The 23,404-nt window shown below is 46.1% G+C and overlaps 1 protein-coding gene across 4 annotated transcripts; it reads left to right on the forward strand.

Moving 5' to 3' along the window:
* Positions 1-4,604: 4,604 nt before the first annotated feature.
* Positions 4,605-22,823, forward strand: si:ch211-67e16.4 (uncharacterized). Of its 4 annotated transcripts, XM_060930168.1 has the most exons (6): positions 4,605-5,928; positions 11,714-12,091; positions 18,860-18,907; positions 19,072-19,168; positions 19,257-19,437; positions 19,807-19,894. In XM_060930168.1, the coding sequence occupies exons 1-5, from the start codon at positions 4,920-4,922 to the stop codon at positions 19,405-19,407; spliced, it is 1,683 nt and encodes a 560-aa protein (XP_060786151.1). In that variant the 5' UTR covers positions 4,605-4,919; the 3' UTR covers positions 19,408-19,437; positions 19,807-19,894. The 4 variants fall into 4 exon arrangements, with proteins under 4 accessions (XP_060786151.1, XP_060786153.1, XP_060786152.1 ...); XM_060930170.1 differs by lacking the exon at positions 19,257-19,437 and having other exon boundaries at positions 19,807-19,956; XM_060930169.1 differs by lacking the exon at positions 18,860-18,907.
* Positions 22,824-23,404: the final 581 nt, after the last annotated feature.

Consider the following 23,404-nt stretch of genomic DNA (forward strand, 5'->3'; position numbering starts at 1 on the left):
TTGAAAAGAACAGTGCTTTTCTTTCAAAAATAAGGAAATTTCAAAGTGACCCCAAACTTTTGAACGGTAGTATATATATATATATATATATATATATATATATATATATATATATATATATATGCTAAAGGCCTTGAATAAAGGCTGAAAAATGAAGTCTACACTTCATTTCAAATCCATTATGGTGGTGTACAGAGGCAAAATAGCAAAAATCACGGCACTGTCCAAATACTTATGGACCTGACTGTACATACATTCCCCTCTGAAAGTACTGGAACAGTGAGGATTATTCTTTTGCAATTCACTGAAGACATATGGGTTTGAGCTCAAAAGATAAATGAGACAACTCATCAAAATTTCATTTGGAATTTCCTGATCTTTACATCTAATGTTTTAAAAACTTAGAACATGGTAAATGTTGTCTGAACCCCCTCATTTTTTCCAAGAGATCAAAAATATTGGAATGTGTGACTGCCAGGCATTTCTTCTTGCCCAGGTATGTCCTATTAGACTGACTGTTTAAAGGTCCCATGGCATGGTGGTTTGTTGATGCTTTAAACGGGCTCGTGGAGGCTTCCGGATGTTATATCCGCAGCCTTTCTCGAAATGAACCCTTGGCACGTAAATATAGCCTCCTGGGAGAAAGCCCCATTTCAGCGCTTTTCCCAGTGCGTCGTTTTGCTAATGAGAAGCAGGAGGCAGGGAAGGGTAGAGGGTGGGGTCGGGCCATGGAGGGAGGGGCTTGACCAAGCTGTGGCCATGCTAGCTGTGTGTGAGCTATAGACAATACTGATACTGATCTACATACTGACAGAAAATTATGGACACACAAAAATAAATATGAGAAATACATAACATAAGAAGAAATGACCACTAATCAGGTTCCTTCACAAGTCTAAGTAAGGGAGTGGGAAAATGTGTGTACAACACTAGTAGTATAGTATAGTATAGTAGTATAGTGTTTGCGTGCACACACATACTCGCTGCTATCAGCGCCTGTAGCCACGCTACTAAGACAAAACCCCGTTCTCCCTCGGACTCCTTTCGTAAACTCAACGTGACACAGAGAACAGAGAGTGAGAGTGTTCGGAGTGGTAGTTTACGAACGTATAATACCCTAGGCTTGAACACGCACTCCATAACCAAAGAGGATAGAAGCAGCAACTACAGCAACATATCGCTTATCCAACAGAAGACATGCATTGCGGCGCAATAGTCAAACATAAGCTCATAAGTTACAGTCAATTTCCAGACTAAACTCAGTTTAACAGAGCATGCTGCATGCTCTTTAGTTTTGTAGCGCAGATTACCTGGCTAACTGCAGGAAGCGGTTAGCTGCACAGCTAATGTAGCCATTGCTAGGCTAACGCACCGATTTTAAAACACGGCAAAACGACCAGTTATACACTTACTTGTTCGGTGTTTGTTGCTGATGCGGCAGGGATGCTTGGTACGGACCCAGGCTTCAGTGACAGTTGATGTGCAAAACCTGCCCTGTACTGTCCCAAGTTGTGGAAACATTCATCAGGAAAATGCTTCCGACAAACATACACCGTCTTAGGTAGACTCGACGGCGTATTATTGAAGTAAATAAAATTAAGCCACAGTGTCTTCAGGGGCTCTCCCGTCAGCAGTAAAAACAGACTCTTTTCTGTGTTGTCACATCCATGTACAGCGCAATTTCCATGTTTCGCTCGCTTAGGTGATGCCATGTTGTTGTGTCCTCTATGGTCTCCTCACTACAACTGGGCGGGCAATCCATACAGTGGGTGGGAATCCGGGGGGGGGGGGGGGGGGGGGGGGCGTGGGGATCATCTCCCTTGCTGACGTAGTAAAGGGAAGAGCTTATCAATGCGCCGTTTTGACGCGCCATTCTCAAATGTTGGGCATAGTTTGGTTTACACATTATGAAATTTCTAGCCACTGGGGTGACTTAAGAAGGCCAGAGGAACTCATTTTAACATTAAAAAACCTCAGAAAGTGAAAATTTCATGCCATGGGACCTTTAAACAATTAATGGCTCTGAACATTTACTCTGCATTTGAGCCCTGGGTTTCACCTGTGAAGACATTTGATGTTTAAAAAGGATAAACCAACAAGAAGACCAGAGAGGTGTCTGTGGGAGAAAAACAAGCCATTTTGAAGCTGAAAAAAAGAGGGAAACGCCATCAGAGCCATTGCACAAGCATTGGGTATAGCCAGTACAACTATTTGAAAAGTCTTGAAAAAGAAAGAAACCACTGGTGTACTAACAACCAGACACTGAATAGGTGTAAAGAAAAACTTATAAACAACAGTCAGTGATTGTTCACAGTGATCACCAACAATTTCCACAGGGCAGGGCGTCACCCCTTCACATATCACAATCCACCATTTGAAGAAGACCTCAAGAGCAGAACTATAGAGGGAGGCTGTACCACAAGATGAAAATCTCCCATCAGCAGTAAGAATCAGAAAGCCAGGTTATAACACACAAAGAAATACAGAGATGAGCCAAAAAAAAAGTTCTGTAACCCAAATTAACTTCTACCAAAGTGATGGAAAGTGTGGAGAAAGAAAGGATCTGCTCGTGATCCAAAACACACAAGCTCATTGGTCAAGCACAGTGGAGGTAGTGTCTTGGCTTGGGCTTGCATGGCTGCTTCTGGAACAGGTTCATGAATCTTTAGGGTAGTATCTCACTGGGCTGCGACAGCCTGCAACTAGTTGGAGACACAACAATTGAGATAAAATATGCGAATTAGCAACAATTTTCACTTGGACTCACACTGAATCGATATTCGCATATTTTATCACAATTGTTGTGTCTCCAACTAGTTGCAGGCTGTCGCAGCCCAGTGAGATACACTCTCACTTCCTGTCTCACAGAAACTGACTTGAGAAGGGTTCGTGAACACTTTGTGACACCAGCGACGCATTTGCAGCTATTTTGAGAGAAATTTTGTCGCACTAATTTTTTGAACATGTTCAAAATTTCAGCGACGAAGGAGCGACACTTTGCGACTCATACGAGGAAATTGAGAAGCCCCGCGAATGTTTCAAGACACTTTTGAAACTCTCTCGCGAATGACGTTCGCAATTTGTCACAAGCTGTCGCAGCCCAGTGAGATACTGGCTTTATTGATGATGTAACTCATGATGGTGGCAGCAGAATGAATTCAGGAGACTACAGAAACATTAACACTGAAATGTATTCAGTCTAATTGGGAGAAACTTCACCATGCAGCAAGACAGGGACCCAAAACACACTGCCAGCACAACAGAGGACTTCAAGGGAAACTGTGGAAGGTTTAGACTGGCCAAGTCAATCTCCAGACTGAGGAGGAGACTGAAAGGAAAGCATGGCCCTAAATTAATTAATTCATCTCATCTCATTATCTCTAGCCGCTTTATCCTTCTACAGGGTCACAGGCAAGCTGGAGCCTATCCCAGCTGACTACGGGCAAAAGGCAGGGTACACCCTGGACAAGTCGCCAGGTCATCACAGGGCTGACACATAGACACAGACAACCATTCACACTCACATTCACACCTATGGTCAATTTAGAGTCACCAGTTAACCTAACCTGCATGTCTTTGGACTGTGGGATAAACCGGAGGAAACCCACGCGGACACGGGGAGAACATGCAAACTCCGCACAGAAAGGCCCTCACCGGCCCCGGGGCTTGAACCCAGGACCTTCTTGCTGTGAGGCGACAGCACTAACCACTACACCACCGTGCCGCCAAATTAATTAATTGTTCTATTTAAAAAATAATAATAAAATTGGAAGTCTGTGATTGGGCGGCACGGTGGTGTAGTGGTTAGCGCTGTCGCCTCACAGCAAGAAGGTCCGGGTTCAAGCCCCGTGGCCGGCGAGGGCCTTTCTATACGGAGTTTGCATGTTCTCCCCGTGTCCGCGTGGGTTTCCTCCGGGTGCTCCGGTTTCCCCCACAGTCCAAAGACATGCAGGTTAGGTTAACTGGTGACTCTAAATTGACCGTAGGTGTGAATGTGAGTGTGAATGGTTGTCTGTGTCTATGTGTCAGCCCTGTCATGACCTGGCGACTTGTCCAGGGTGTACCCCGCCTTTCGCCCGTAGTCAGCTGGGATAGGCTCCAGCTTGCCTGCGACCCTGTAGAACAGGATAAAGCGGCTAGAGATAATGAGATGAGATGAGTCTGTGATTCGAATTCAGTAGCTTTTGGTCCACTAAACAAAATAATTGGGTGTTAGGGAAAATTATTTTTATGACCTAAACTTGAAAAATCTGAAAGGCGGTCTATATTTAATCATCTAATCTATTAGATTTAATATAATGTGTGCACAAAGACAGCCTTCGATTAACAAAACAAAACAAAAAACAACCCTCAGGCCTTAGGAGGGGGGGAAGAGAGGTTGGGGGTTCTAACGCCGGTACTACTCGTATGACCTGTAGGTGGCAGTGAAACACTTTTTTGCGGTGCATAGCTCAATACCACAGAATAAGAAGAACGCTGATGTCTACGTCACGTCTCAATTGGCTTTGTGTCCCCTGTATAGGCGCACTCAGTAGGGTATGAAGTAACGGCTTTTACGCCTGGGGTAGTGCACTGTATACTCAACAGGACTTGGTTTGGGATTCGGTCCTAGGTAGTGTGAAACCACCACTGTTGTGTTTCCTTCGGATTTTAGACAAGGGATGGGGTTTCAGGGAAGCGTTGGCCGACTCCGAAATGTTTATTGTGTGTGAAGACTAAATATAACACGATAAGAGATACACAGAGGCGATATTTTAGTACTGCGAGCAAACAGCACGTAGCTAACTAGCTGTTCCGTCGAGCTAACTATAATAGCTAGCGTTAGCTAGCGAGGTAAACATCCAGCAGTTAGTCGCTAAGGATAAACTTAAACTGCACACCAGCGGCTCATTCGCGTGTTGAGCCAATCATATTCCACAATGGACGTGAATTTGACCATTTCTCTGATGAGGGGTCAGATGGGGGTGGTGATTGAGAAGGCCGTGAACGCGGCGGTGGAGACGGTGTTGGGGGAGATGATCCGGGTGATGAGCCTCAAGTTCGAGCAGCTCCGGAGGGAACTGACGGCCAAAGAGAAGGAGAACGAGGACATCAGGAAGATGTTGGAGTCCACACGGTGTCAGATGAAGATCCTGCGGCAGAAATATGTTACTGCACTGAACGCTAAAGACGACAGACATGCCTTTGCGCCGCACAGACACACACTGGGACAGATGAACGCAGCCAGACACGCATCCGGTCAGCTGGACACAGCCAGACACGCATCCGGTCAGCTGGACACAGCCAGACACGCATCCGGTCAGCTGGACACAGCCAGACACGCATCCGGTCAGCTGGACACAGCCAGACACGCTTCCGGTCAGCTGGACACAGCCAGACACGCTTCCGGTCAGCTGGACACAGCCAGACACGCATCCGGTCAGCTGGACACAGCCAGACACGCATCCGGTCAGCTGGACACAGCCAGACACGCATCCGGTCAGCTGGACACAGCCAGACACGCATCCGGTCAGCTGGACACAGCCAGACACGCATCCGGTCAGCTGGACACAGCCAGACACGCATCCGGTCAGCTGGACACAGCCAGACACGCATCCGGTCAGCTGGACACAGCCAGACACGCATCCGGTCAGCTGGACACAGCCAGACACGCATCCGGTCAGCTGGACACAGCCAGAGCCCATCAGGTCACAGCTGATCATGTGGTGCCACCAAGAAGACGGTCCTCAAACACGGGATCACCCTGTACTGAAACTCTCACACTCGCTCTCAAACCCCGAAACCCTGAACCATCTCATAAACCGTCTCATCAGCCTGTCCCTAAAACTCCTAAAGTGATCAGTGAAACTGTCCCTAACGAGAGCTACCAAAATGCTGAAAAGTGCAATGAGGAGGTGTCAGGATTAAAAGTGCATATGGGATTGAAAGGTACAGGAAATGACATGTCTGTGAAGATTCTCTGATGTAAACTGTGCGTGGTGAAAGAGAGCAACTGGACTCACTTGAAGATTCTTGAAGACGTTTCACCTCTCATCCGAAAGGCTTCTTCGGTTCTGTCTGACTGGTAGGGAGTATCAGGTATTTATCCTTTCATGGATGAAAAGCTCATCTAAGGTGTCATTTACCCTGTCCACACTAGCAACTATACCGGTACTGTAGCGGTGTAACTGTATCGGTACGAAACCCACAAATGTATGGGTTTCGTACCGGTACAGTATCGGTAGCGCTTCGCTGTAGTGTGGACAGATGAAGCGGCTCTGTATCGATACAAATATAATGCGCGTGCGAAAATGAAACGACCGTGGAGCTACATGGAGCAAAGAAAGGGATGAGAGAGGGGGGAGGAAGTAGGGAGGGGAAGAGAAGGAAAGGGAGGGGAAGGGAAGAGGGAGAAAGTGAGGGGGGGGAGGAAGTAGGGAGGGGAAGAGAAAGAAAGAGAGAGAAGGGGGGGAGGAAGTAGGGAGGGGGAGGAAGTAGGGAGGAGGGGAAGGGAAGAGGGAGAAAGTGAGGGGGGAGAAAGGGAGATTCGTTATCTTTTTCTCTTTCTCAACTGCCTCGTGCATTTTATACGATTCGACTGAATAAATGACCACTAGAAATACAGACTGTACATTGACAACAAAAAGCACACACGTTGTTTCATCCGCCATATTCTCGGAAGGAAGTTACTCGGTAACCACGGAAACATTTCGCGCACGCGCATTTCAACTACCGTGAAAGAAAACCGCAAACATTTCTCGCTAGTGTGGACAGATGCACTAAACAGTACCGGTATACTTTGTATCGATACAGTTATACCACTATCGTACCGGTAGAAGTGTGAACACAGCAATTGAGTCATCCTGTTGGTGTGGGTCACTGGGGGCTGGTTGTGAACGGCCTCGAGAGTCGTTAGGGTGATCAATGGATTGCCCGTTAAGGTGATCAGTGGAATACTGATTCTCTCTGTCCTCTTGTGAGTCACTGAAAACAGCTGGGTTTTGGTGTGCATTCAGTTGTCTGTGCCATTGATCACCCTAACGACTCTCGAGGCCGTTCACACCCAGCCCCCAGTGACCCACACCAACAGGATGACTCAATGACACCTTAGATGAGCTTTTCATCCATGAGAGGATAAATACCTGATACTCCCTACCAGTCAGACAGAACTGAAGAAGCCTTTCAGATGAGAGGTGAAACGTCTTCAAGAATCTTCAAGCGAGTCCAGTTGCTCTCTTTTACCACCCACAGTTTACAGGAAATGACGCATGTGCTATTAATTGTATAATAATCAATTGGGATTCATTGATGTGATACTGACAGCCACTTATGCCGCTTTTCCACTACAAACGCGGCTGAGTCGGGCTGAGCCGTGCCGTGCTGAGTCGAGCTGAGTGGGGCTGAATGGGGCTGTTGGAGTTGCATTTCGACTACAACCGCGCTGAACCGTGCTGGCTGGAAGTGGGTGGACACATTGGGTGGAGTTAGCGAAAGTGGGTGGACGTCACGTGATGTCGTTAGGCGGTGCAAACAGTGACATCAGTGAGCTTTTAAGCGGTAGTCTCACGACCCGAATAGTAAACAATAAACATGGACATGGAGTCGTTAGTGTTGCTGGTCTTGGTGCTGTGGCTTGTTGTCACCGACAACGCCAACAGATACTGGCAAGAGCGTATAGATGAGGCGAGGCGCATAAGGCTTCAGAAATTCTCGTAATTCGTAATTATTCTTCTTCCGGGTTTACGGTGTTTACAGATCCCAGCGCGCTCGCGGGGCGTGTGGGCATGTGAGGACACTCCTCCTCACCAATCAGTGCACAGGGGAGTGTCTGCTCACGCCCCCAGCCCCACTCGGCACGGCTTGGCTCGCTTCAGCCCCACTCCAAAACCGTGCGAGTTTTAGGGGCTAAGCAGGGCTGAAGCGAGCTGAGTCGTGCTGTTTTTTGGTAGTCGAAACGCGAGCCGTGTCGGGCTGAAGCGAGCTGAAGTGAGCTGAAAAAGGGTAGTGGAAAAGGGCCATTATGGGCCTTTTCCACTACCCTTTTTCAGCTCACTTCAGCCCAACACGGCTCGTGTTTCGACTACCTCAGAGCAGCACGACTGAGCTCACTTCAGCCTTAGGCCAAGTTTACATTAGACCGTATCTGTCTCGTTTTCTTCGCGGATGCACTGTCCGTTTACATTGAAACGCCGGGAAACGGGAATCCGCCAGCGTCCACGTATTCAATCCAGATCGTGTCTGGTCCGGTGCTGTGCAAACATTGAGAATACGCGGATACGCTGTGCTGAGCTCTAGCTGGCGTCGTCATTGGACAACGTCACGGTGACATCCACCTTCCTGATTCGCTGGCGTTGGTCATGTGACGCGACTGCTGAAAAACGGCGCGGACTTCCGCCTTGTATCACCTTTCATTAAAGAGTATAAAAGTATGAAAATACTGCAAATGCTGATGCAAATACTGCCCATTGTGTAGTTATGATTGTCTTTAGGCTTGCCATCCTTCCACTTGCAAGTGGTAAGTGATATGCGCTGGGATCACACACACAGCGGCTCAGTCCCGAATCACTGCTTGTGCGCTCCACTCGCGCGCTCTGTGAGCTGCGCAGGGCCAGAGTGCGCACCCTCCAGAGGGCACTCGCTGTTCAGGGCCGAGTGATTTGGAGCGCAGGATGCCTGCGGAGCCGAGCGTATTCGTGTATTGGCGTTGCTGTGTGCACGCGAATCGTGCATTGGTGTTGCTGTGTGCACACTAATCGTTTTAAAAACGTTAATCTGATGATCCGCTGATGTGGTCTAATGTAAACCCCATCTTACTCAGCACCCAAAACTTGCACGGTTTTGGAGTGGGGCTGAAGTGAGCCCAACCGAGCCGAGTGGGGCTAGGGGCGTGAGGAGACACTCCCTGTGCACTGATTGGTGAGGAGGAGTGTCCTCCCATGCCCACACATGCCCCGCGAGCACGCTGGGATCTTTAACCACCATCTGTAAACCCGGAAGAAGTTCCCTCTCTTTCTGAAGCCTTATGCGCCTCGCCTCATCTATATGCTCTTGCCAGTATCTGTTGGCGTTGTCGGTGACAACAAGCCACAGCACCAAGACCAGCAACACTAACGACTCCATGTCCTTCATGTTTATTGTTTACTATCTGGGTCGTGAGTCTACCGCTTAAAAGCTCACTGATGTCACTGTTTGCGCCGCCTAACGACATCACGTGACGTCCACCCACTTTCGCTAACTCCACCCAATGTGTCCACCCACTTCCAGCCAGCACGGTTCAGCGCGGTTGTAGTCGAAATGCAACTCCAACAGCCCCACTCAGCTCGACTCAGCCCAACTCAGCACGGCACGGCTCAGCCCAACTCAGCCGCGTTGGTAGTGGAAAAGCCCCATTAGTAACTGAGAAAATTCTGCCATATTATGCAAAAGTCAGTGCTGTAGTCGAGTCACTAAACTTCGAGTTCAATCTCGAGTCCCCAGTGTTCAAGTCAGCTGGATACAGTCCAAGACATTAAAAAAAATTGAGTCAAGTCCGAGAACAAGACTCCAACCACACCATTTGGCGGTGGCTGTTTTTAGTGCCATTAACATTTCTTTGTTCCTGAACATGACGTATGAATAGGTGAATGTGCATTCTTTTTGTCAGGGAGTGCAAAGTATTTTGTCAGAGATGGTTGGGAGACGGATGTAAAGCCTCGGTCACAACCGGCCGTACGTGCTCCTACGGCCGGTCTACGTGCAAAAAACGCAGGAAACGCACAGAGGGCGCGCGTGTGATATGCTGATTTTCGAGCCGTAGACCGGCCGCAGAGGTTCTTTGTCATGTCAAGCAAACTCTACGGGTGCTTACGTTTTTTTTCAGGTTGCAAGACAAACTTATGGCCAACGTGCATCTTTCTCCACGAACAAAAAAACCGCAGCAATTTGGGAAACGCCAAAAATCGCACGGCCAAAAAATTGTACATCCGGTTGTGACCTAGGCTTAAGTGCAGAAGGTGTGTTTATTAATACAAGTGAAGAGGGTAAACAATCCAGAACGGCAGGCAAAATCGTAAAACAGTGAAACCGGCAATAGGTCAAGCGAGGCACAAACAGGCTATCGTAGACTCGGCAGAATCAAAGACGAGAAACAGGAAATCAGGAAACCAAACAAGGAAATAAGGCTCGGTAATGTGTCAGCAACGCAACTCAGTACTTTGCAAAGTGTATTTTCACAGTTTTTATACTGGCGTGCTGATTGCGCCTTAATCCTGTGCAGGTGCGAGTCGTTTATGACGTGCGTGCATGAGTGTGTCCACTTGGAGCGCACGCTGTCTGGCGCGTACCCGAGAGTCTATCCAATGCAGGTGTGACACTCTTGCATGCAACTAGTATAAAAAGTAATGTAGATATAAATATCTTATGCATGTTACAAAAAATAAAGAAAAAATCCGAGTCCTTATCTCCAATTTACGAGTCTGAATGCAATTAGTGCACGAGTCCAAGTTGAGTCACGAGTCCTTAAAATTAGGGCACGAGTCGGACTCAAGTCAGAGTCCTGGACTCGAATACTACAAGCTTGGCAAAAGTCTCACAGGCATGACGGTGACCTCTATTAAAACAGTGCGTGTCATACATTCATCTGTAGTATCATTCAGTATCACACACTCCGTGTTAAATATGGCAGACTGAATTCTCTCCATTTGTCTGACTGTGGATTGGTGGAGTCCAAACTCTTTGTAGATGGATTTGTAACCTTTTCCACCCTGATGGGCATCAACAGCTCTTTTTCTGAAGTCCTCAGAAATCTCCTTGGTTCATGCAGTGACCCTTCCACAAACGTGTTGTGAAGATCAGAATTTGATAGATCCCTGGTCTTTAAATCAAACATGGCACCCACTCACACCTTTATGGTCACCCCGTTGATTGAAAACGCCTGCGTGTAAATTCCCTGCAAATCCGAGAGGTTCACATACTTTTGCCACTCACTGATTTGTAATATTGGATCATTTTCTGCATTAAATAACCAAGTATAATATTTGTTTAACTGGGTTCTCTTTATCTACATTTAGGACTTGTGTGAAAATCTTATGACGTTTTAGGTCATTCTGAACATTTCTAAAGGCTTCACAAACTTTCAAGCACCACTATAAGAACCCTGTAAATTGCAGCCATCAGTATTGCAAGTGGGGCGGCACGGTGGTGTAGTGGTTAGCGCTGTCGCCTCATAGCAAGAAGGTCCGGGTTCGAGCCCCGTGGCCGGCGAGGGCCTTTCTGTGCGGAGTTTGCATGTTCTCCCCGTGTCCGCGTGGGTTTCCTCCGGGTGCTCCGGTTTCCCCCACAGTCCAAAGACATGCAGGTTAGGTTAACTGGTGGCTCTAAATTGACCGTAGGTGTGAATGTGAGTGTGAATGGTTGTCTGTGTCTATGTGTCAGCCCTGTGATGACCTGGCGACTTGTCCAGGGTGTACCCCGCCTTTCGCCCGTAGTCAGCTGGGATAGGCTCCAGCTTGCCTGCGACCCTGTAGAACAGGATAAAGCGGCTAGAGATAATGAGATGAGATTCTGACCAATCAAATTTAAGAATTCAGAGGCGTTGTGGTGTAACTTGATGCTGCCAAAATCCAGATAATGATTGAAATGTAAGGTCCATCTTTGTCATGACACGGAAGCTGTGTTGTTTCAAATATATCAATTAAAATAAAATGTGAAGAATTATAATAACTATTACTATTTTATTTATTTTTTTTTTTTATAGTGGAGAACTCAAGCAGCACCGTACCAGAGAGTATGGATCCTCTATGGGGTCAGACGACTCAAACGTCCACAGAAGCTGAACAACCAGAGACAGCGGAGCCAAACGTTCTCCCTGCGGCTCATACAAGCGAGGCGCTGAACCCAGCTGTAGCAGACGGCCAAGAACCTGTTTTGAAGATCAAACAGGAGGAAGCCGAAGTTGAAATTGTCGAGGTGAAGGAGGAGCAAACTGAGCCGTCCACTTCGGAGCTTCCTAGGATCGAGTTACATCAGCATGTGGCAGGAGCAGGAATGGCTATAGAGCTGCCAGGGACTCAACAGTGTGTACAGGTGCCTTCGGTCTCTGAACCGGCCTTCATGGGTGTGGACCCAAACACATGTGAGTTGGAGCTGATCATTCTCAGAACCTTAAAGCAATAGTTTGGGATTTTTGACATGAATCTGTATGGCATCCCCGTCAACAGTGTCGTGCAAACACACTGACTTACCCCCGACAGCATCCTGTGAGTCCAGTTCTTGTCCAGTTTTGGTCCAGACGAAAGTAGTGCGGCAAGTTTGTTGGGGTCACGAAAGTAAAACGTTTTTCTTCTCAAAACAGTATGTGTTCAAAAGAGTGATATATTTGCATCACAAAACCGTTGCCAAATAAAAAGTCAGACCTTGCAATTATTTGGCGCTATATTTTGTCTCCCTCGGTATGACTGCGCACTGTCATGTTGACATCTGCGCAGGAATCAACACCTTTCCCATTGTTTGGCAGTGATTAGGAGTTCAGATCAGCGGCGCTAACAAGCTGCGGCTCCAGCTTCACCTTCTTCCACTTCTCTGTCCACCCTTTCTCTCTCTGCCCGTTCTAACTCCATCTGGCGAATTTCTTCATCTGTATATTCGGGTTCATAAAGATATCCCTTTGGCTGTGAGATGAAGTCAATGTTTTCAACGTCGCTGTCGTAGTCAGACATGTTGTCGCTAACTTTGCTAGCAGTAAACAATGAATGAAACAGCCGTGGCTGTCACCTGGCGGCAGCGCGCAGTGATAAGAAGGGAGAGAAAATAGTGCCAAGCGATTTCGAGGTCTGACTTTTTATTTGGCAACGGTTTTGTGATGCAAATATATCACTCTTTTGAACACATACTGTTTTGAGACGAAAAACGTTTTACTTTCGTGACCCCAACAAACTTGCCGAACTACTTTCGTCTGGACCAAAACTGGACAAGAACTGGACTCGCAGGATGCTGTCAGGGGTAAGTCAGTGTGTTTGCACGACACTATTGATGGGGATGCCGTACAGATTCATGTCAAAAATCCCGAACTATCCCTTTAATGAACACAGATAGCTAAATAAATAAATGTAACCAGAATAACAGGTTTTATAAATTTAAAAAAAAAAAGCTAGTGTGGTTAATTGTACACTAATAAAAATAATAATTTGACGATTCACTTCCCACGGTTATGTTTTTCATTTTATATTGTGTCAGCTGTCTTCATAGTAACCAAAGGAGAGAGTGATGAATATCAGCACACTGAACATTTTTCTTTAATCTTACAGGTTCAGACTGACAAATTACAGGCTTTTCACATTTCTCACTATTTTCTATTCTCTCTCTCTCTCTCTCTCTCTCTCCCTCTCTCTCATATGAAATTATTCAAGGGGGAAAGATATACAAGATAAAATCTAATATAATTCTGGTTTCAGATGGGATTAAATCTTAAAATTAAAATATATTCAGTCCTGAAGATAAAATACAATCTGTGGTGGGTTTCCCAAAAGCCTCTTAACACTAATGCCGCTTTTCCACTACAAACGGGGCTGAGCCGTGCCGTGCTGAGTCGAGCTGAGCTGGGCTGTTGGAGTTGCATTTCGACTACAACCGCCCTGAACCGTGCTGGCTGGAAGTGGGTGGACACATTGGGTGGAGTTAGCGAAAGTGGGTGGACGTCACGTGATGTCGTTAGGCGGCGCAAACAGTGACATCAGTGAGCTTTTAAGCGGTAGTCTCACAACCCGGAGAGTAAACAATAAACATGGAGGACATGGAGTCGTTAGTGTTGCTGGTCTTGGTGCTGTGGCTTGTTGTCACCGACAACGCGGACACAAACTGGCAAGAGCGTATAGATGAGGCGAGGCGCATAAGGCTTCAGAAATTCTCGTAATTCGTAATTCTTCTTCTTCCGTGTTTACAGATCCCAGCGCGCTCGCGGAGCGTGTGTGGGCGTGTGAGGACACTCCTCCTCACCAATCAGTGCACAGGGGAGTGTCTGCTCACGCCCCCAGCCTCACTCAGCTCGCTTTGGCTCGCTTCAGCCCCACTCCAAAACGGTGCGAGTTTTAGGGGCTAAGCAGGGCTGAAGCGAGCTGAGTCGTGCTGGTTTTTGGTAGTCGAAACGCGAGCCGTGTCGGGCTGAAGTGAGCTGAAAAAGGGTAGTGGAAAAGGGCCATAAGGCTACGTTTACATTAGACCGTATCTGTCTCGTTTCCTTCGCGGATGCACTGTCCGTTTACATTAAACCGCCTGGAAACGCCGGGAAACGGGAATCCGCCAGCGTCCATGTATTCAATCTAGATCGTGTCTGGTCCGTTGCTGTGTAAACATTGAGATACGCGAATACGCTGTGCTGAGCTCTAGCTGGCGTCCTCATTGGACAACGTCACTGTGACATCCACCTTCCTGATTTGCTGGCGTTGGTCATGTGACGCGACTGCTGAAAAACGGCGCGGACTTCCGCCTTGTATCACCTTTCATTAAAGAGTATAAAAGTATGAAAATACTGCAAATACTGATGCAAATACTGCCCATTGTGTAGTTATGATTGTCTTTAGGCTTGCCATCCTTCCACTTGCAAGTGGTAAGTGATATGCGCTGGGATCACACACACAGCGGCTCAGTCCCGAAAACACTGCTAGTGCACTTCACTCGCGCGCTGTGTGAGCTGCGCAGGGCCGGAGTGCGCACCCTCCAGAGGGCACTCGCTGTTCAGGGCGGAGTGATTTGGAGCGCAGGATGCCTGCGGAGCCGAGCGTATCCGCGTATTGGTGTTGTTGTGTGCAGGTGAATCGTGTATTGGTGTTGCTGTGTGCACACTAATCGTTTTAAAAACGTTAATCTGATGATCCGCTGATACGGTCTAATGTAAACATGGGCTAAGAGCGTCTTAACTAGAAGAGTGTGTGTTCATTGTGCTGCTCACTCGACCATTTAACGATGATCTTTGTGCTGCGACGCTTTTGGGAAACCCACCTCGGGTCATTTTTGATTAGCCACAGCGTATCAAGCTTTTGTACACGTTTCTTGCCACAAACTCAAGAATTTTAAACGCTGATTGCTCTGCAGTTCTGTGCAAGTTGAATATAGTGACGCGAGTATTGAGAAAGATTTGAAAACTGTTCAGCATCCTGTTTTATAAGGTATTCCAGGGTTTTATTTGAACAAGTTAATTGCAAGTAAACAAGATGTATTCACTGAACACTTTACGAGGAACACTATACTAATATCGGGTAGGGTCTGCCTTTGCTTTAAAAACAGCCTCAATTCTTCATGGCATGGATTCCACAAGATTTCGGAAACATTCCTTTGAGGTTCTGGTCCGTGTTGAATGTGATGCAGTTCCCGTAGTTTTCAGCTGCACTTTCGTGCTGTGTATCTCCACATCGCAAGGGTGCTGTATTGGATTCAGATCTGGTGGCTGGGAAGGACACTGAAGATGGATGTGAGGGCGATCTGGCTGCGACATCCGTCACCCCATTGATGGCTAGGGTTGAGTCGGCTGGCTAGGCGGGTGTCCCCTTCCTCCCTTACCGCTCCATAAGCTCTGCACTCTGTGGACAGGTTCCTAGATGGACGAGCATTGTTGGTATAGAATTAGCTGCTACCCTGTTAGAACCTCCAAATAAGCTCAGGGAAGGACAGTGAAGATCATTTAACTCACCGTCATGCTCATGAAACCAGTTTGAGATGACGTTTGCTTTGTGACATGATGAATTATCATGCTGTAATTAGCCATTAAAAGATGGTAAGTTGTGGCCATGAAGGGATGCACATGGTCAGCAACAATGATCAAATAGACTGACATTCAAGCAATGATTGACTGGTATTAACAGGCCCAGAGCGTGTCAAAACATTCCCCACACCATTACACCACCCCCACCAGCCTGGACTGTTGACACAAGGCAGGTTGGGTCCATGGATGCAGGCTGTTGGCGCTGAGTGCAGCCTTAGCTGTTTGTTCTTAGCTGGGGAAGCCATGGCCTAATGGTTAGAGAAGCAGCTTTGGGATCAAAAGGTCGCCGGTTCAATTTCCTGGATCAGCAGGAGTGGCTGAAGTTCCCTTGAACAAAGCACCTCACCACCAACTGCTCCTCAGGCTGCTCTTGCTATGTTGTATGTTGCTCTGGATAAGAGCATCTGCTAAATGCTTGTAATGCAATGCAAGGTTCTTGGCTGACAGCCATGAAGTCCATCGTGGTCTTCTGGTGTTGTAGCCCATCTATCTAAAAGTTTGTGTTGTGCATTCTGAGATTCCATGGTCACAATCGCCAGCGTCACTTTCGTTCCCCACTCTGATGTTTAATGTGAACATCACCCAAAACTGATGGCCTACATCTGCATGATTTTATGCATTGCACTGCTGCCACGTGATTGGCTGATTAGATAATTGCAATGAATGTGTAGGCGTACAGGTTAGGGATGGCGAAAACTAAAAAAAAATCTTGAACGACCACCGAGCCTCATTAGCCGGTTAAAGTCGGTTAACCTACGAGTTTAAAATTCTAGAATTGGAATTATTACAGGGATGCAAACGGCGTGCCTTTTGGCGGATGCCGCCTTTTTCACGGCTGAATCGCGCAGATCCGATTTTTTTTTTAGGGGGGGCTTTGGAGTGTCTGATTATAATTTCATCAAAGTAAATTCTGTATATAAGCAAATGCCATTACAGCCCATGAAACATAAGTATGAGAAGAAAACAGTAAATCAGAAAGCTGCGCACATTTGCGCAGCTTTCTGATTTACTGTTTTCTTCTCATACTTACGAGGGGCGTTCAATAAGTAATGCCCCTGACCCACTTCCAGTTGTCTGATCTAGCTGAAATTTTGCATGTGCAATGATTTATATCTCTATGGGTTATGTGGCAAATTACAGCTCTGAACTAATTGTGGTTTCTGATTTACACGTGTTTGAACTGAGTCAGGTGTGAAATGGAGCCTGTTGAGTGTCGCGCAGTGATCCGGTTTTTGTATTTGAAAGGACGCACACCACAGGAGACTTTTGATGAAATGAAAGAAACTTATGGTGATAATGCCCCATCATATGACCTTGTAAAACGCTGGCATCGTGAATTCAAACATGGCCGGAAGTCTGTGGAAACAGCTCCCAGACCTGGCCGCCCCCCTTCTGCCATTGATGAGGCATCTGTCCGTCAAGTTGAGGCTGCCATTTTGGAAGATCGGCGCATTACTATTCGCCAAATAGCCCAAGACGTCAAGATTAGTACAGGGTCTGTGGAAACTATCATTCATGACCATTTGCATATGCATAAAGTGTCTGCCAGATGGATTCCCAGGTTGCTCACACCTTTCCAGAAGCGAGAACGCGTCGAGTGCTCGAGGATGAATTTGGAGATGTGCCAAGATGACGAGTCAAAGTTTTTCAAAAGACTGATTACACAGGATGAAACCTGGGTCCATCACTATGATCCAGAGACCAAAGCCCAGTCAATGCAGTGGAAGCACTTGGACTCACCACCTCCAAAGAAGGCAAGGGTGCAGCCCTCCGCTGGCAAGGTCATGCTCACAGTCTTCTGGGACCAGGACGGAGTAGTGATGACAGATTTCCTGGCAAAGGGTACCACAATTACAGGAGCCTATTATGCTTCACTTTTAAGGAAATTAAGAGAAGCTATCAAAATCAAGAGGCGGGGCAAGATCAGCAAAGGTATCCTCCTCCTGCAGGACAATGCTCCGGTCCACAACTCGCTTGTCGCCAGATCAGAAGCACGGGAGTGTGGCTATGAAATCCTCCCCCAGCCTCCCTACTCTCCTGACCTTGCACCCTCTGACTTTCACCTCTTCCCAGCCATGAAGTTGTTTTTGAAAGGAAAGCGTTTCCCAGATGATGCAGCCTTGATTTCTGAAGTCACGTCGTGGTTGGAGGACCAACCTGGGGTGTTCTACAAAAACGGTCTCCAGAGCTGCATCAAACGATGGGAGAAATTCATAACTCTGGGTGGTTCCTATGTAGAGAAAGACTAATAACTGTGCCAAGTTTCGTTGCTCTACTGCTATGGGAAGTGGGTCAGGGGCATTACTTATTGCACGCCCCTCGTATACTTCCTATGTTTCATGGACTGTAATGGCATTTGCTTATTTAGTAATTTTTATACAGAATTTACTTTGAAATTATAATCAGACACTCCAACGCCCCCCCCAAAAAAAATCGAATCTGCGCGATTCAGCCGTGAAAAAGTCAGCATCTGTGCTTTTAGTTTGCGTGGAGAGATATGATCTGCAATAACATGCATTGTTGGCTACAGACCGAAACATACTTTCAGAATGCACTGGCCAAGGTAGGACTAAACTCCATGTGCCTTCTAATAATAATTTAAAAAAAAAACAGAATAGTAATTTGTAAGCTAAAAAGCCTGTGTCTACACTTTTCGTTCGTCGAGTGGCAGCTGTCTTCAACTGGGGCGTGACATGACTGAATGGGTGTTTCTGATTTGTCAGCTGTCGTCCTTACACCGCATGGCATGCCCCAAGCGTTTACAAACACAGAATTCCAGGTTCTCCGCTCCAAAATCGGCAGCTTCAAAACGATTGAGGGTTTTTGTTTTTTTTTTTAACCGACAACCCAAAAAAAAAATTAACCGGTTGACGTTGATTCGGTCAACCACCGGTCAAACGGTCATCGGTTAACATCCCTAGTACAGGTGTTCCTAATAAAGTGTTTGGCGATAGGCTACAGGAGAGGGTTGTTTGTTAGGTCATCTGAAGGCAGATGGCCTCTATCTGCGTGTGTGGTTATTGACAAAAAGTACCAGATTCTCTAGCAAAACGGTAAAAGTTTGGTTTGTGAAACTCAAACTAGAAATGTGATGTAAACCCTTCATCTATAAATGGGTACTGACTCGAAGACTCTTGCTGGTTTGAGGTCTCCATGTAAAAAAGACGTTTATGGAGCTCAGCATCAGACGTAGAGGTGAGTGTTTCTGTATTTGCAGTCAGTCAATCTTACTTTCACAGTGTCTCAAATTAGAAATCGCATAATGAAAAAAAAATATTGTACGATGTTTTAACAAATATCTTCAATATTTAAAATCTTCCTTCAACAGTTGTAAATACCTTTTACCTGGTAATTTATAGACAGACAAAGCAGCATGGAGAAGTCCAGGAGATATAGAGAGAAAATAAATGCTGATCCTGTCAAGAAGGAGGCCATGCTGGAGGCAAGACGGCGAAGGTTCACCATTTTTTTTTTCTGTTTGATTAGCATGTTCGAGATTTACCTCTTTTCAGAAATTCTGAGTATTTTAAAATAACTTTTTTAGGTACCACGAGAGAAAAGCCAGAGGAGAGATCATGTCCAGTAAACTACTTCCCATGGAAAAGAGAATAAAGCTGCAGCAGAGATGGGCGGAATCAAAGCAACGACAAAGAAGAAAAGCAAAAATCCAAATCCGATCACTGTTTAGCCCTTAAAACACTTCTTAAATTAATGATTAGTTAATGGTAATGATTTGTAGATTGTCATCATGTATATTTTTTGTTTATGCCAAATTATCTGCCAGTCATTAATTTTGTATAATTCTCTAAACTGTTTAACTTAAACTGAATCTCATTGAGAACCACAAATATAACAACAATAATGTGAGATTTCTAAATAAAATTGTTTCTGGTCCAAAATAAATCCAATATGTCCGCACATTTAGTGTATCTTATTTGTCCTTTTATAGAGAAATGTATTTCAATACGAGTGTTAACTCCAATATACAGCATGCACACAGAACATTGCGAATGCAATAGCGTGAGAATAATGATAGTTTAATGTCTTTAAAGAAATCCTCCTGCTTACATGCTCCTCGTTTTCTCTGCTTTCAGATACGGAGTCTCAGCTGGCTGTGGCAGATACGCAAAAGCAGATGCATCCGTTCTGTAAAGACCTGATGGTGTACGAGGATTACAAGCGCAAACGTATAGAAGTGCGTAAACGCAGCGAGACCCGGCGGCGCGAGCTGGAGCAGACGCTGCCGCAGGCTCTTCTGGCAGACCTGGTGAAGGAGCGCAGGGAAAAGACTCGGCTCCGAGTGGCTCGCTGGAGAGCCAAGCGCAAGCTGCAGGCCTGCCTGATGGCACAGGCAGCACAGTTTCACAGCACACAGACTCTCTACACTCAGCCCAACGGCAGGAGAAGAGGAGGGGCCGCCCCACAGCAGGGGGGCATCGGTCTTGGCACGGCTCAGTCTGAGACTGGTGTGTACACCGTACCATTGCAGATGGGCACCAGTTCTCTACTAGCAGCACAAAGAATTGGCATGACTGAGGGTCAAATGCAGCCTGGAGCCTCTGTGTTTGTGCAGCAGAGAACTTCAGCAGCTGGAGCCGAGACCTACCAGTGAAACTGTAAAGACTGATTTGGCGCACTGATCCAGTAAGAGTGTGCGTTTCTGACCTGCGTAATCCAAAAATAGGATTATAAATAGAATCGTCACTATGAAAGCATCATAAGGTGTACCATCCAACAAGAAGCCAATACTGGTTTTAGATGCTTGATGGACATATGCTTGCATACAAAAAAGAAAAACTTCTTGTAGCTCCTAAGGATCCTCATACCATGCCATATTTTGCTGATGTTGAAAGGAGCATGTACAGTGTTTCTTATCCTAGTACAATATGTTCACCAGAGTTCATTGTGCTTGGACCTGCTACAGTGGATATAAAAAGTGTACAGACCCTGTTAAAATGATGTAAAAAATGAGACCACGATAAATAATTTCAAAACTTTTTCCACCGTTAATGTGACCTATAACCTGTACAATTCAATTGAAAAACAAACAAATCTGTTCAGGGGGAAAACATAACAAAAAAAAAAAAAGTACAATAAGCTGGTTGGATAAGTGTGCACACCCTTAAACTAATACTTTGTTGAAGCACCTTGAGATTTAGGTGGTGTTTACATTAGACCGTATCCATATCGTTTTCGTTGCAGATGCACTGTCCGTGCACATTAAAACGCCGGAAAATGACTCCACAGGCGGAACAGTTTGAATCCGCCAGGGCCCACGTATTCAACCCAGTATGTATCTGATCCGGTGCTGTGTAAACATTGAGGAACGAGGATACGCTGTGCTGAGCTCTAGCTGACGTCGTCATTGGACAACGTCACTGTGACATCCACCTTCCTGATTCGCTGGCGTTGGTCATGTGAATGAGCAATACAGGAAGTGTGTTGAGGAAGTCATTAAGGCTACGTTTACATTAGACCGTATCTGTCTCGTTTTCTTCGCGGATGCACTGTCCGTTTACATTAAACCACCTGGAAAAGCCGGGAAACGGGAATCCGCCAGCGTCCACGTATTCAATCTAGATCGTGTCTGGTCCGGTGCTGTGTAAACATTGAGATACGCGAATACGCTGTGCTGAGCTCTAGCTGGCGTCCTCATTGGACAACGTCACTGTGACATCCACCTTCCTGATTCGCTGGCGTTGGTCATGTGACGCGACTGCTGAAAAACGGTGCGGACTTCCGCCTTGTATCACCTTTCATTAAAGAGTATAAAAGTATGAAAATACTGCAAATACTGATGCAAATACTGCCCATTGTGTAGTTATGATTGTCTTTAGGCTTGCCATCCTTCCACTTGCAAGTAGTAAGTGATATGCGCTGGGATCACACACACAGCGGCTCAGTCCCGAATCACTGCTAGTGCACTTCACTCGCGCGCTCTGTGAGCTGCGCAGGGCCGGAGTGCGCACCCTCCAGAGGGCACTCGCTGTTCAGGGCAGAGTGATTTGGAGCGGAGGATGCCTGCGGAGCCGAGCGTATCCGTGTATTGGCGTTGCTGTGTGCACGGCTAACGGTTTTAGTGTAAACACGAACGTTAATCTGATGATCCGCTGATTCGACGTAATGTAAACGTAGCCTAAGTGAATGAGCAATACAGGAAGTGTGTTGGTTACCGTAGCACTAAATAGTCTTGTTGTAATCGCAAAAAACGGCCGTTCTGCGAGGTGAAGAGTGTACCGAACACTGTTAGATCCTTCTAGCATAAACACGATGGCCATACACGGTGTTAAAAAGGCGTCATTGTAGTACCAGTACCGCCGATAACAGACTGGCATACTTCATTTTTTACAACGACATCCTTCCACTTGCAAGTGGTGAGTGACTTGCGCATGCCCGATATGCACTGGGATCATGTGACGTGCCGTCTAATTAGTCATGTGATTAGCGTATCCGTGTATTGGCGTTGCTGTGTGCACGGGGAACGATTTTGTTGCGGGCACAGAAATTTTGTGTGTGTACGCGAATCGTTTTAAAAACGTTAATCTGATGATCCGCTGATTCGAAATAATGTAAACAGGGCCTTAATTACAGCATTCAGTCTTTTTGGGTTCACACCTGCCATCAGTTAAAATGAGACTGATCTTCTCTTTTTTTTTTTTTGCATCAGAAAAACCTATCAATTTAATGGGGTGTGTACACTTTTTATATCCACTGTACATGACGAAATCTTCAGACATCACATGAAACGCGTGCATTGGATTAAGCAAATGCTGATAGGACAGATATAGGACTGGATCATGAGGTTTTAAATTCATTGACAAGTTTGATTGGGATTTATTATAAATCTTTCTCTTGCAGTACATTTGTGTGGTTTTATTGTGTTTTACCGAAACATTTGTAATTCATGTGTCACTGTTTGTGCATTACAGGCATTTAACAACCTTTCTTTATTCCTTACAGTTAAAATGTTTTTTTTTTTGTCAATGTGCCTTTATGACTAATATTTGTAAATCACGTTTGTTCTGACTGGTTGACCAGGTCTCTTACAATGCGTCATGTCATACACTGTGTTGAATAACGGCCTAATGAATACATCACTGAAGAAACAAAATGCTTGTTAAATCCATTATTCCCAATATGGTGTTTTTCTGTAATGGTAGTATCTCACTGGGCTGCGACAGCCTGCGACTAGTTGGAGACACAACTGCGATAAAATATGCAAATTAGCGACAATTTTCACTTGGAATCACACTGAATTGATATTCGCATATTTTAATGCAATTGTGTCTCCAACTACTCACAGGCTGTCGCAGCCCAGTGAGATAAACTCACACTTCCTGTCTCACGGAAACTGACTTGAGAAGGGTTCATGACAGCTTTGCGACACCAACAACGCATTTGCGGCTATTTTGAGAGAAATTTTGTCGCACGAATTTTTTGAACATGTTCAAAATTTCAGCGACAAAGGCGCGATACTTTGCGACTCATGCAAGGAAATTGAGAAGCCCCGCGAATGTTTCAAGACACTTTTGAAACACTCTCGCGAATGACGTTCGCAGTTTGTCGCAGCCCAGTGAGATACTGGCTTAAGGAGCAAATAATCTCATCTCATTATCTCTAGCCGCTTTATCCTGTTCTACAGGGTCGCAGGCAAGCTGGAGCCTATCCCAGCTGACTACGGGCGAAAGGCGG

Source organism: Neoarius graeffei, chromosome 9 (assembly GCF_027579695.1).
Source record: "Neoarius graeffei isolate fNeoGra1 chromosome 9, fNeoGra1.pri, whole genome shotgun sequence".
Taxonomy (NCBI): domain Eukaryota; kingdom Metazoa; phylum Chordata; class Actinopteri; order Siluriformes; family Ariidae; genus Neoarius; species Neoarius graeffei.